The sequence below is a fragment of the Elephas maximus genome, chromosome 21 (assembly GCF_024166365.1).
Source record: "Elephas maximus indicus isolate mEleMax1 chromosome 21, mEleMax1 primary haplotype, whole genome shotgun sequence".
Lineage (NCBI taxonomy): Eukaryota > Metazoa > Chordata > Mammalia > Proboscidea > Elephantidae > Elephas > Elephas maximus.
Window position 1 is genome coordinate 15482234 of NC_064839.1, and position 15470 is coordinate 15497703.

Below are 15470 nucleotides of genomic sequence, written 5' to 3' on the forward strand. Positions count from 1 at the left end.
ATGTCCAACAAGAAACGGGGAACCAGCCAGAACATAACGTCCAACAGGTGACAGGGAACCAGCCAGAACACCACACCCAGCAAGCAATGGGGAACCAGATGGAACACAATACCCAACAAGCAAACAGGGAACCAGCCAGGAGGACAACACCCAGCAGACAACAGGGAACCAGCCAGAACACCACACCCAGCAAGCAACGGAGAACCAGTCGGAACACAACACCCAACAAGCAACAGGGAACCAGCCAGAACACAACGCCCAACAGGCGACAGGGAAGCAGCCAAAACACAATGCCCAACAGGCGACAGGGAAGCAGCCAGGACACAACACCTAACAGGCGACAGGGAACCCGCCAGGACACACCACACAACAGGTGACAGGGAACCAGCCAGGACACAACGCCCAACAGGCGACAGGGAACCAGCCAGAACACAACACCCAACAGGCAACAGGGAACCTGTCAGAACACAACGCCCAACACATGACAAGTGAAACAGCCAGAACACAATGCCCAACAGTGGACAGGGAACCAGCCAGAACACAATGCCCAAGAGGCGACAGGGAACCAGCCAGAACACAATGCCCAACAGGCGACAGGGAACCAGCCAGAACACAATGCCCAACAGGCGACAGGGAACCAGCCAGAACATGACATCCAACAGGCAACAAACAACCAGCTAGAACACAATGTCTAACAAGCAACGGGGAACCAGCCAGAACATAAACGGCCAACAGGTGACAGGGAACCAGCCAGAACATGACATCCAACAGGCAACAAACAACCAGCTAGAATACAATGTCTAACAAGCAACAGGGAACCAGCCAGGACACAACGACCAACAGGCAACAGGGAAGCCAATGCCCGACTTACCTCCCGGTGTGCCTCACTGGAGATCTTATTGGTGTAGCGCAAAACTTCCAGCTCCATGTCTGTCTTAAATACCCGGCTTTGGACAGGAGAAAAACAGAGCAGCAAGTTAGTGGCCTGCAGCAGAGACTGGCTGGACCCCTCCGGGGACACCACTGGGCCTGTCACAGCCCGCACAGCCTGAGAAGGAGCACCAATGCTAGGCCTGCCTGCAGCTGCGCAAGGCCAGATCGTGCCCAGCCCTGCTGCAGGTGGGCTACCTGGGCAGGGGGCCACCAAGTCCCAGGAGTGACTAGAGGGTCTAGAGGGAAATCCCTGACCAGGGCAACATGGACATGCCTGTTGTTTTGTTACAAGGTCTGGAAGCTGCTGACGGTAGTGGAACAAGCCCAGCCTCTGCAGCCAGGCACACCCTGCCTCACTGAGGCTCAGCTTCCTCATCCATCAAGTGGGAATAAAATCTACATGGCAGAACTGTTGGACCTCAACCTTAAGTGTGCAGACTCTCAGGGCCCTTCCCAGTTGGCTGAAGAGGCCTCTTCTTTCCTTCCCACCCCTACACATCTGCCCACTGGGCAGCCCAAGAATGCCATGTGACTCTGGGCCCCTGCCTGAGACAGGTGGGGGATGGAAACAGGGAGCTGGCGGCCATTTCTAGCCATGGGTGTGCAGGCGCCAACGTGGAAACAGCTGGTCTGCAGAGAGAAGCAGTAGACTAGGAGCAGACAGGAAAAGAGATGCAGGGATGAGAGAAGGGGGGAGTGTATGTGGGGCAGGAGACACACCAGGAGACCTTGCTGTCCCTGTGAGACTCAGCTAGGTCCCCTGCAACTGGACTCTGGTGGAGTTGCAGGGTCCTCACAATGAAGTCAGGTTAATCTGCCCAACTGTGGTTAGGTTTCTGTTCTTGCAATCAAGCCCACCCCCAAGGAAGACTCACATGGAGAAGCTAAGTAAAGATTCGTTTTCTACAGCCAGTCATTTCAAATCAGTAACTCCAGGCCCATGGGTATTTAACGGCCAATATTACAGGCACAGGCCCAGGAGACAAACTCTGGGTGGCAATCCCAGCTCCGCCCTCCCAGCTGGTAGGCCTTAGGCGAGACCCTGACTCTACCTCCGCTTCCTCATCTGTAAAGTAGAGATACCAACAGTATTTTCCTCATAGGAATATTGTTGTGAGAATTAAGAGACTTCACATTTTCAAAGCACCAAGAACAGAGCCTGGCACATAGTGTTACGTAAGCATCTGTTAGGTAAACTCCATCACACTCAAAGCCTGTAGATGCTGCCTCATACACACTACTCGTCCTGAAGCCACACAGGACCCTCCAACCTCCTTAGATTCTCATCAACAGATACCATTTATATAAATTTATAATATTTATAGCAGGCCCACAAAGTTGGACAAACCTTAGAAAACAAACACAGCCTCCCTCCTTTCTAAATTGCTATTTTTTTATTTATTAAGGGCATATTCCATGCTAGAAAGTCCCTGGGTGGTAAAAACAGTTAACGTGCTTGGCTACTAACCAAAAGGCTGGAGGTTTGAGTTTACCCAGAGGTACCTAGGAAGAAAGGCCTGGCGATGTACTTCAGAAAAGTCCACCACTGAAAACTCTATGAGCACAGCTCTACTCTGACACACATGGATTGCCATGAGTTGGGACCGACTCGATGGCAACTGGAATTCTATGCAGTTCTCTAAGTGGTAGTGTAGTCTGGATGCACTGCCTAAACCGACCCCTTCAGGGCCAGGGCACTCCCCCCCGCTGCAGGAGAGTTGGCTGCCAACAAGTCCTCTCTGCAAAGGCCCAGCTCCCTTGCTTCAGCTGGGGACACCTCTGCAGGGCCACTCCTGTCCAGAGTTCCACATGGGCTTGGCTGAGGCCTCCTGTGACCGCACTGCAGTCCAGCTTTTCCCCAGCCCAGTCCTGCTCCTTCCCTCCCCTCCAGGCGTTGATTCCAAGAATATGGCTCAATACACTTCCCACTAATCTCAGAGTCTCAGAAAACCCAACCTGGTACAGGTGATATCATCCCCATTTTACAGATGGGAAACTGAAGCTTAGATCAAATAACTTGCCAATGTTTTCGCAACCCACCTTTCCATACCGAACTCCCTTTTCCTCACACTCCAAGCAAATCAGTTATTTCTGAATACAGAACTCTATACCAGGACAGGAAACCCTGGTGGTATAGTGGCTAAGAGCTACGGCTGTTATCCAAAAGGTCAGCAGTTCAAATCCACCAGGCACTCCTTGGAAACCCTATGGGGCAGTTCTACTCCATCCTATAGGGTCGCTATGAGTTGGAATGGATTCGACAACAATGGTTTTTCTTTAAATACCAGGATAAACTACTTATCAAATATAAAGGGAAAATGGTCCTTTTCGAATAGTCAAACTCAGAAAGTTAACTGCCCAAAGAGCCTTTCTGGAGAAGTACTTAATGATGTATTCCAGAGGGGGAAAAAAAAAAGAAAAAGATTACAAACCAATAAAGAGGATGTAATGAGATTTTTTTAAAAGGTAGAGTTAACCAAAAAAAGCATACTTAAAAGAAATCCCAGAGAACACTGGGGAGCAAGTCTAGAAAGCAACCCACAGAAATCAGAACTTCAAGTATGTGGCTCTGTGAAGAATGTTCACAAGAAGATGGAATAGATTAATTTCCACAGATAGAATTAATAAGAAGCTCAAAACTTTTAGTAATATGAAGAAGCTATATATTTTTTCTTTCAAGAGAAAAGGTAAACAGAAACTCCAGGAAAAACAAACTATATATCTATATCTGTCTATATATCTATAAATATAGAAGCCACATTTACTCATAGAACCAAAGCAACACCATTCAGCTTGCTTTCTAGTTCAGGGGAAGGGGGTAGATGTACCCCAGTGGTGAATCTCAGCAGCACTGATGGTGGGTCAACCAATATTATGTGTGTCCTGATTCAATGCAATAAGAAAGGCCCATCACCTATCATGTATTCTAGGCAAATATTTTGAACTTGGATAGCTTGATATCTAACTTCCAGTTTGCAAGAAACACAGGGGATAGAAGAACAAGCTGAATGCCACAAAGGAGCAACCAACCATCCAAATCCAGAAAGTAGGACGTTCTATAGCACAGCTGGTCCAATCTTTTCAGTAAGTCAGCACCATAGAGAGAAAAACTGTCATTATGTATTAAGTGAGACATGGAGAACTGGATTGGATCTGAACTGGACAAACCGATCAGCAAAGAGGTTTTAAGGAAAACTGGGGAAATTCACGCTTATCTGTATTTTCTAACTTTCAACAATGCACATATGTTGCTTTTGTAATAAGTTTTTTTTTTTTAATCCAATAAAGAAAGTCCCGTTCCAAACATAGAATTAAAATATGGAGTCAGTTTTTACAACTGATGGTTATACAAGAAAAAAAAAAAACACCTGCCCTTGACACTAGAAGCCCCCTCCTGAGGGAGGCCCTGGGATGTAACACTGGACCCCAAAAGGAGGAGCTGCCAGCTCTGGTGTACTCCTCAGTTCTGCACATATCAGAGTTACTGTGATAATAGTGGGAACACAGTTTTCTGGTTTTTTACCTTCCCCTCAAAAACCACATAAGACTTACTAATCACACAAACACAAGGGGAATGTTATGCATCCTGACGCGGAAACAGTGAGAGAAGTTGGAGCTAAAGGCATGGGGGTAAGACCTGGAAAGGACAGGGACCCGCGGCCTCAGCTTACACAGCAGGAAAGCGAGACGGTGCAGGAAGTTCACAGAGCAAGAAATAAAGGAGAAGCAAGTGTATGATAAGAGGGCACATGCAACCGAGGCGAGAACTAAACATAACAATACAACTAGTAAAAGCTGGGAGAAGAGACGGAGAGGGTACAGAAGCTTGGGCAGGTGTTAGCTGTTTATTATACTGCACTGTACTGATTTTGGAAGCCCTGGTGGCACAGTAGTTAAGAGCTACAGCTGCTAACCAAAAGGCCAGCAGTTCGAATCCACCAGGCACTCCTTGGAAACCCTATGGGACAATTCTACTCCGTCCTATAGGGTCGCTATGAGTCAGAATCGACTTGACGGCAACGGGTTTTTTTTGGGTACTGATTTTGTACTAGCTGCTGTTTTCAACCACAGGCACATATTACTTTGATAAAACTTCAAAAAAATTAATGAAGTACTGTCCATAATGGCAAATACCCATTCATTCATTTCACGTAACTACTGAATAAAGGCCAATGTGATGAACGGGCACTGGTGACACGGTGGAGTAAAACCGGCACCAGTGACATAGTGGAGTAGAACAGGCACGTCTTCCCCTCCTTCACGGAGCTCAGACTAACAAGAGAGAAACACTACACAAGCAAATACACCATTACAGACTGGAAGAAGGGATGCTGTGGAGAAAGAGTGGCAGGTGTTATGGAAGGGAGTGAGGGGAAGGGAGCAATCTCGTTTGGGGATGGCGGTCCAGTGCGGAAGGCCTGGAGAAGGGAGGAGGTCACCCCAACCACATTCCTCTCAGTAAGGTCACAGCTTCTGCAGAAAGTGTCCTCAGAGCATCTCAACCGCCAGCTCCCATCCCTTTCCTAAAGGTGACTCAGCCGTCACTAAGGGTCCCACGTGACCACTTGCCCTCTCACAAAGGGAACATGCTCAAGACCATCAGGACTCGAGAAGCTGGAGCCTGTCATGACGGCAGATCAGTGCCTGACTCTCTGTCCAGGGTGAGGGCAGCGTGCACCCCTCATCCTCCCTAGAGGCTCACCCACCGTCTATCCTCCTTGGCCTACCCAGAGGCACCTTGCTAGGCAGAGCAGGGAGCCCGCGGTAGGCCCTGCCCGACTGGAGTGTGGAGCCAGGATGGCAGGACTGCACAGGGGCATCTCTGAGGAGCTGGATCGATTCTGCCGTACCCCGCTCCCCGCCCCACCTCCATTAGTGGCAGCGAATCCTCAGGCACCTCCACAGAAGACGGCCACTGACTCACACCAGCTCCCTGAAGCCGCACAGTGAGGACGGCCAGACATTTGTCCCTGGGAAGTAGAGAAAGGAATCTGGCAGCTCAGCAATGCCGTCCTTCCTAAGACCTTCTGGGGAAAGTGGAAAACAAGCCCTCGAACCCAGTGAGGCTTTTTCCAGAGACTTTTTCCATATGAAAGTCCTTTCTTTGTGAGGAAGCAGAGCCTGAAGCCTAACAGTTTGCTGCTTCTCATCATGAACGTGTCAGAGTCCACCTCGGGGCGGCAAGACACCCTGACTCGTTCCCTGGAGGGTGAAGGTCTATGGCCCTGGGTGGGGCTCATTCATCCTGGGGCCCTGCACTCTCAGGATAACTGATGTCTGCTTATGCATTGATCCCCACTGCTGCCCTCGGCCATTTCCAGCCCGAGAACTGGGCACCAGGGAGCAGGCCTCTCCAGTCTTGAATGCAGTGATGACCACAGAGTGACACCCAGGGGTGCGAACCAGGCCCAGGGTGAGGCCCCAAAGTCAGCACACACCTGTGCCCACCCCAGCCCACTGCCCCTCCTCCTACACCTAGGAGGTATCCTCCCTCTGCCTCTCTTTTCAGCTGAGATCCCCAGTCCATCCCTCTAGACATCCCTGGTGCCAGCATTTAGCACTCACTAGGCCCTGTGCCCATCCATCCACATGGGCCTGGCCAAACCCTTGTGCAGGGGACAGAGCCTCTGCCAGCTGCTCGGGGCCTGCTCCCAGTTCACTGAGCATGGCCAAGGGAAATCATGCAGCCGGGTAATATGTACCGAAAGCTCCTTGTCACCCGCCTCACCAGGGCCTCCTCATTGGCCCCAGTTCTGCCAGGGTCTCAGGGAAGCATGTGCAAGGGCGAGTCTCAGCTTCCTCCACCTTCCTAAGCTCCCCGCCCTCCACCCTCTGGACCTCCACTCTCCCCTGCCTCCCTCCCGGCAGACAGCAGAGGAATGAATTCATCTACTTTACAGAGACCACAGGGCCAAGGAGGGGGGGCCACAGGGCCATCGGGGGGCACCCTGCCTCTCATCCTCCACATCCCCACCCCTCCACTCCTTCCACCACCTTCCTACCCCCACATCCACTCCTTCTCCACCTTCCCCCTGACCCCCCATCTACTCTTCCTCCACCTTTACACCCTCCTCCATCCACTCCTTCACTACCTCCCCCCTTCACTCCTTCCTCTACATCCCCCCATCCACTCCTTCTTCCACATTCCCACCCCCATCCACTCCTTCCTCTAACTTCCCACCCCCCACACCCACTCCTTCTTCCACCTTCCCACCCTATCTACCCCTTCCACCTTCCCACCCCCCACACCCACTCCTTCTTCCACCTTCCCACCCCCCCTCCACTCCGTCCTCCACCTTCCTATCCTCCTCATCCACTTCACCTTCCCACCCCTCGCGTCCATTCCTTCCACCTTCCCACCCCGCTCATCTACTTCTCGCTCCACATTCCCACCCCCTTCGTCCACTTCTTCACCTTCCCACCCCTCACCATCCACTCCTTCTTCCACTTTCCCACCCCTTGTCTACTTCTCCCTCCACCTTCCCACCCCCCTGCCCACCCCTTCCTCCACGTTCCCACCCCATCTGCTCCTTCCTCCCTCCCCTTACAAGGTAGGGGGTGCCTTCTCCCCACTGAGGCTCTGCCCCTCCCTATACCCCCAGCCTCCTCCATGCACCCCCCCCACCCTACTACTGGGAAGCAGGCTCCTCTTACAAGTAAGAGCTCCCTCCCTCTTACCTCCTCCTCCTCAGCCAGCTACACAGCCAGCTTTGGCCCACTTCCTGAAAGGAAACCATTAACCGTCCTTGTCTTTGGGGTGAAGAAGGGAGGGCAGCTTTTACTTTTTATTTCAAACCCCCTTCTCCATTTATTTCCTCACTTTCCACTCTCTGTTGCTCTCACTTCAGCCTCACCACTACACCAGACCTCCTCGCCATGATCACCTCCAGTCTGCCCACCCCAGCACGCATTCCTGGACCTCCAGAGAGCCCTGCTTCCTCCTAGAGACTTCTTTGAGGCCGACTGCTTTCCTCTGCCCTCTCCAGCTGCTCCTCAATTTCCCCTGACAGGCCCTCCTCTCTTTTGGCCCCTCCAATTCCAGTTCTATAGGTCCCTCAGGCACCTCCAACTCAGCATGACAGCAGCCCCTACCGTGCACCACAGCCGCTGCTTAAAACAGAGCCCTGGGCATCACCCTGGACCTTTCCTCTCATCTGTGCATCACTCCCCACATTCAGCCAGTGGCCAAGGGCTACGAGTCCACCTCCCCAATCTCATTCTGACCTCTTCGTTTCTCTCCGTGCCTACGACGACTACCCCAAACGCCTCTCTCTCCAGCTTGGACAATCTCTCTAGCTTTTTACCAGCCTTGGGTCTGCCTGCTCCCTGACAGCAGTTGGGGATCTTTAGAAAATGCAAAATCAGATCATGCTTTCAGTGGCCTCTAGATTTCCTCGGCATAAAGTTAAAACTCTACAACATGAATAATGAAGGGTGGTGGTAGCTCAGTGGTAGAATTCTCTCCTTCCATGCCGGAAACCCGGGTTCAATTCCCGGCCAGTGCACCTCCTCTGCAGCCACCACCCATCTGTCAGCGGAGGCTTGTGTGGTGCTAAGACGCTGAATAGGTTTCAGCAGAGCTTCCAGACTAAGAAGACAGACCTGGCAATCTATTTCCAAAATTTAGCCAGTGGAAACCCTATGAATCATAATGGTCCGATCTGCAACCATCAGGGGGATGGCACAGGACCGGGCAGCGTTTCCTTCTGTCGTGCACAAGGTCACCATGAATCAGTAGCTGACCCCACGGTAGCCAACAGCAAATGACCCACGAGGCTGTCCAGGTGCCTGTCTGACCCCACCGCTCACCCCGCTCTCAACTCCAGCCTCAGCCTGAACTTGCTACCGCCCTTTCACCTGACTGCATCCTCTGGATCCTGTCTCAGACACACCTTTCTCCAGGTGAGTGAGGGGCTCCCTCCACTCCCCACCAGGCTCCAGGCTAAATCCCTTCTCCATGTTCCCTGGGCAGTCCATAGGAATCCTTGATAAGTTATTACACTTGTCATTTCTTGTTTAAGTGTCCCCCAAAACGCCAGAGCCCTGGAGGGCAGAATCCTAGTGCCAAAACAGCACCTGGCCCAGAGCAGACACATAGTGGCCATTAGTTATAAATACCTGGGTGCTGCACTGAAGCTAGAAAACAGCTTATTTTCAAGAAAGAGAGCTAACAGTCTCATTTCAAAAAGAAAAAGAGGCTTCCTCCACTCCACCCTACCCTACCCACCCTGGGGCAGCTCACCGGGCTGGTGTAGGCCGTTGCTCAGTCTGGCCTTCCCAGAGCAGTGCAGGGCGACACAGGCTACCCCCTCCAGCCCTGAGTAGCCAACTGTGACTACCATGGGCTCTCCCACAGCCAAACAAGTAAGAAGAGGCAGCTGTGGGGTTCGGCCCCCAGGAGCTGAATCAGAGCCCACACTCTCAAGCCCTCTGTCCAGCCTCCTCCCAGCAGCTTGTCCAGCCTCCCCCCTGCATCTTGAACTTTCTCCTTCTGGAGGTGAGGCTGGAAAACTGATGTCCATCAGTCCAAGGAAGACTTTGATCTCAAATCTTGTTCTCTTCCCATCAGAGATCATAAGCATTTTCAGCCATCAGGGCCCAGAGTCCTGCTCTTTTCTAATTTTACTTTGGGGAAGATGAGAAACTAGGCCTATAGCTGGTTTACCCAGAACTTATTTTTTCTAGAAAGTCACATTAAAAAAATCCAACCAAAGCAGGACACATTATTCACAGAGGCAGCTCTCCGATGAAACTGGCGTGGCTGGGCTCTGACCTTCCCCTTTTTAATCTAAGCTTTAAAGGCCCTGAAAATAGACATCCGCTGTGTGCTGGCTTAGCCAATTATCCACAGGTGACTCCGGGCCTGAAGTCTCGCTTCTCAGCCTGGCCGGGTTATCTCCACGACCACAAGGGCCAGAAACAGTGGTAAGACTGCTGTAGAAAACAACAAGGCTTTCCAGCATTCTGCAGTTTCTCCCTATTTCCAGCAAAAATTCACTGCTTTGAATCTGATGAGGCTATTTCTGCTATTCCTGAGCCCAAAAAGGCAGAAAAAGAGATTCTGCCCTGGCCCAGTGCTATGGATTGAATTGTGTCCCCAAAAACATGTCTGTAATTCCTAAACTCTATGCCTGTGGAAACCCTGGTGGCATAGTGGTGAAGAGCTATGGCTGCTAAGCAAAAGGTCAGCAGTTCGAATCCACCAGGTACTCCTTGGAAACCCTATGAGGCAGTTCTACTCTGTGCTTTAGGGTTGTTATGAGTCGGAATCGACTTGACAGCAATGGGTTTTTATGCCTGTGGTGGAGCCCCGGTAGGCACAATGGTGAAGAGCTCAGATGCTAACCAAAAGGTCCGCAGTTTGAGTTCACCAGCTGCTCCTTGGAAACCTTACGGGGGCAGTTCTACTCTGACCTATAGGGTTGCTAAGAGTTGGAATCAGCAGCAATGGGTTTATGCCTCTGGTTATAATCCCATTTGGGAATGGGTTGTCTTTGTTATGTTAACGATCAGGATTAGCCTAGAATGTGTTTTGAGTCAATCTCTGTTGAGATATAAAAGAGATTAAACAAGCAAAGGAGAGAAGCAAAGATGGGGGAGAGAGATGCCAAGCCACACGAAGATTGCCCAGGAGCAAGAAGCTCAGAAGAAACGAAGACTTTCCTCTGGAGCCGACGGAGATAAAAAGCCTTCCCCTAGAGCCAGCGCCCTGAGTTCTGACTTCTAGTCCCCTAAACCGAGAGAAAATAAATTTCTGTTTGTTAAAGCCACCCATTTATGGTATTTCTGTTACAGCAACACTAGACGGCTAAGACACCCGGCCTCTGGAACGAGGGCCTCTTGTCACACATGCTCAGTCCCAGCTAAGTCTGGTCTGAGGAAGCACAGGCAGTGGTTAGAAACACAGCCCACAGGGTTTACGTTCCCAGGGACAAAGGACACCGCCTCTGTGAATCAACAGAGGAGTGAGTCAGGGCAGGACAACACTGAAGCCACATGTGTGGTCCAGGCACAGGCAGCTCAGGCACTTTGGACCAGAAGAGGAGGCACTGGCGAGTGTCTGGGAGACATGAGCACTGCGCAGGCTCACACACGGTCCCAGGTCATGGCTCTGCCCAGAAGCATCACCACACCAAAGGGCTGCTCCAGTAGAGAGGCCTCCAGCTGAGCTTGGGGGAGGGAGAGAAGGCAGAGGCTCCTATGCCCACCCCAGGCCTGGAGTCTCCTGCTACAGGCCTAGGCAGAAATTTATTTGTGCAATCTTTTTTTTTTTAATATTCACAGGTCACAAAACTGCCTCAGGGCTTTAAACCCAGGATTAAGACATCAATTAACTGAGGCCTGAATGCTCCTCTGATTAAAAATGGTGGCAAGACAGGATGAAGTATCTCCAAATTCAGCCTCCAAGCATCAAAATGCCACCGTGGTGAACAAAGCCCATTTAAAGGGACAGGCATCCCATCTCTCCTGGAGATAAATGTGCAGGAGCTGGGTGGGCGGGAATCTACCACCACAGGACCCCCGTGATCATCCCTTCCACAGCCTGTGACCCAGTGACGCAAAAGATAAAATCCCACAACAGGAGGGACCAAAAGGAAAGTGCTGGTTGAAACTGTTCATCCTCAGGAGGCTCAGATGAGTAAGTCCTCTCAAAGAACCAGTCATGAAGAAAATGGTTTGGTTCAGCTGTGAGTTAACATGCGCCTGGGACCCCTCCCCAGCCCTGGCCTGGCCATGCCTTCCCCTCTGCCTGACGCTCCCACATCGCATCTCCTGTCTTCCGGCAGACGGTGACATCTCAGGGGGTCGCTATGCCCTAAGAATTCCACTTTCTACTTGGTTTTCTAGGCTAACTTAGGGTTAAACGGCTATTCATCAGAAGACAAAAGATGAGTAACCCTACTGGAATACCTTCCACGCAGGCATCAGAATCTAGGTCATTATCTACGTAGCTTTTCTAATTTGGGACGTGTTACCCGGGATGCAGGAACCTGGTGCATTTCTGCCCCTAAGCCACCTGCCCTCACCATCTCCTGTGGACACAGACAGGCTGGGGAGTAGAAATAGATGTTACCCCACTGCCTGATTAATACATGCAGGACACTTTCGCTCTGTGTAATTAACAGCTCTAAAAACAGCAGATGACTCAATTTAGCACGGTCTCACTTAAAACCCAAGAATACACACGGTGATTGCTGACATGCTTGCTCTTCTCTGACGCTTGCAGAGGTACTTAACCGAAACCCAAGGCGCCGAGCTATTATACGGTATGAACGTATCTCCTTTTATTTCCTACCCTACCTGCAGATCAATTTAATCACCTGCAAAACAGGAAAGGAGAACCACAGCCTAAATTATGGAAGTCAGGCGACTGGCTCTTATTAAACTTCAACTTTTGACCTTCACATTCAAACTGCAATACCCAACCCGAGAAAAGAAATTATCAGTTATAATCTCATGTTTGTGGGGAAGAGTATGATTACAGGGAAATTTACAGGAAATCAAAAAGGCACTGCTTGAGAGAATGGAAAACAATAAAACAGTCACAGAAAGGAAATGAATGTCACCCAAACAGAAATGAGAAAGGAAGCTTCCCTGTGCTAGGAGAGGCTGCTTGCTATCTCCTGAACAGAAGGCTCTGGGAGGAACCCCAATCCCCAGCCCAGGTGCCACTGGAGCCGCAGTGTGTGTGGGTGGTGGGGCGTGGTGCCAGGGGAAACTCAGCCACACACCCCAACCCCCCCTCCCCCCACCGCCACTGCTACACGACGGCCTCAGCACAAGATCCACACCAAGGGCTCTCACCACCTGTATGTCCAGTGGGGCCAAGAGGAAGTTGAGGTAAAGGCTGGCTCTGGAGCAGACCCCCACCCTCCAGGGAGCTCCTCAGAGCTGCAAGGGGTAGCCTAACCACAGACCCCTGAACCATTGGCCTGGCATCAACTCCTGGCTGTTCCTTGGGCAAATCATTCATCTCCCTGAGCCTCACCTTCCTCATCTGTAGCATGGGGGTAATCATAGCACCTACCTCATAACATAAATGAAACATCTCTTTAGATAAGGTGACGTGTTCAGTGCTTAGCGCAGCACCTTGCACACAGGAAATCTCAAAAGATGACGGCCCTTGCAATTAAACTGTGTCAGCACTTGATTTGTGTTCTCACTCAATCCTTAAGCCATCCACCAGGAGTTACCACCAGGAGGCTCAAGTGAATCATCACCCCACACTGTGAGTCGGATATTCCTACATCCCCATTTTAAGGTGATGAAGCCAAAGCTCAGAAAAGTGACTTCCCAAGTGGGCTGGGCTGAGGTTAGAATTCAGATGCACCCGCATCCCAAATTAATGGTTTTCCCACTACCTCTAAGCGACTTAGGAGCCCTGGTGGCACAGTGGTTAAGAGCTTAGCTGCTAACCAAAAGGCTGGCAGTTCGAATCCACCAGCCACTCCTTGGAAACCCTAGGGGGCAGTTCTATTCTGTCTTACAGGGTCGCCATGAACCGGAATTGACACGACAACGTATTCTAAGTGACTTCACTCCACAGGACGTGGAGGGTGTAAAAGCTGACAGGAAACAGGGGTCTATTTAGATGTATTGATGAGTCATCATTTAAGATCATGGAAAGCCTACCCTCTTCTGTAGGTGGGAGGGACCTGCCACCACACCTCCCAGAATCCTACCTCAGTCACTCAGGCAGACAATGATCAGGACTGCAGTGGACCTCATTGAGTGACTGCAGTCGTCAGAGCTGCCAGGACCCACACTATGAAACACACCCCTGAGGCAGTAAGGACAATGTGACATTTCTAAAACAGCTCTACTGCCATCAAATGCCAAATAAGTCCATTCTGCTGCTCACTTTAGTAAAGTTGGGAAGCCTTATGAACGCAAAATTCACCTCAGAGCCTTGGAAATGTCACCAGAATTAAAGTGTGCTTGTTCCAAGTGACGAGCTAATAATTTATCCCTTAGGAGAAGTCATGTGCACGACCCAGCCCTGGTCTCCAAAGCACTCAAACGGTAAACGACCACGAGGAATTTCGTACAGGAATTGTACATGGACACAGGCCTGTGCCTGAGTATCCAGAGTTTATTTTTTTTGCCAACTGAGGCTTCGGGCGGGCCAGGCATTTGTTACTTTATAAAAACAAAGAGAGACAGTTGTGAACTTGAAGGACACAGGCCCTCACCCTCACACATGAGACCCTGGTGGACAGTGGGCTGGGAGCTACCCACAGGGTTAGAAGGCCCACCTGCTCTCGAACTCTCTCAAGGGTCAACAGTGACCCTGTCGATGGCCTCTCCGGCCTAGCCCTGTCTCCCACTCCACACACTCCAAATGCCCTCCTGATCTGCCACTGTACATGCACCTCCCAGTCTTCCCCAACTCAGTGATGGCACCACCCAGCAGTTCATGAAAGAAATCCAGAGTCACCTTCAACTACAACCCTCACTCAACCATCCCAGCCAGTTCCTCACCAGGAGCTTTCTTCTTCACCAACTCTTTGCCCTCGGGCCCGGCAACAATCCCCTAACCGGCTACCTGTCCCTACCTCTGTCCCTCTACAATGGACTCCCCAGTCTGAGGCCAAAATGATTGAAAACCAAACCTGATCCTACCAGTCTCCTTATACCGTTTGTAATAGATTGAATTGTGTCTCCCAAAAAATACATGTCAACTTGGCCAGGCCATGATTCCGAGTATTGTGTGATTGTCCACCATTTTGTCATCTGATGTGATTTTCCTAGTGTTGTAAATCCTACCTCTAAGATGTTAATGAGGTGGGATTAGCAGCAGTTATGTTAATGAGGCAGGACTCAATCTACAAGGTTAGGTTGTGTCTCAAGTCCATCTCTTCTGAGATATAAGGGGCAGAAGTGAGCACAGAGACATGAGGACCTCATACCACCAAGAAACAACAGCTAAGAGAATAGCGTGTCCTTTGGACCGGGGGTCCCTGAACTGAGAAGCTTCTCAACCTGGGAAGATTGATGACAAGGACCTTCCCCTAGAGCCAACAGAAAGAAAAAGCCTTCTCCTGGAGCTGGCACCCTGAATTTGGGCATCTAGCCTCGTAGACTATGAGAATAAACTTTGTTAAAGCCATCTACTTCTGGTATTTCTGTTATAACAGCACTAGATAACTAAGACACCCTTCAAAGCCCTGTGTTTCCCATTTCTCTCAAGACAAAGAAAGTCAAAACTGCACCAAGGCCAGCCTAGCCCTTGCCAGTTTCTCTGACTGTCCTCAGGCTCCACCTTCCTGGCCCCTGCCATCCACACAAGGCCATCACCCTTTCTATTGTCTCTAGCTTAAAGACTGGCCCCTCATCCTCGACTACTCTCTCCTCCCTCACTTCCCCCAGCAACACCAGCCAACTCCTATTCATCCTTCAGGTTGCAGTCTCCAAAAGTGAATGAGTATGATCTGCCAACTAGACAGAAAAACATGGCCACATGGAATTAGGATCTGATGCAAAGAGTCCGCACATCTCTCAGTCAAGCGATGACTTGGCCAAGGCCCTGCCATCTT

General features: G+C 50.7%; 1 protein-coding gene across 1 annotated transcript in view; it reads right to left on the bottom strand.

Moving 5' to 3' along the window:
* PEPD (peptidase D) overlaps positions 1-15470 on the bottom strand; it is a 141918-nt gene that overhangs the window by 74553 nt on the left and 51895 nt on the right. The window contains exon 8 of the mRNA XM_049863712.1: positions 872-947. Coding sequence (XP_049719669.1) covers positions 872-947 — 76 coding nt within the window. The remainder of the gene's footprint in view (positions 1-871; positions 948-15470) is intronic.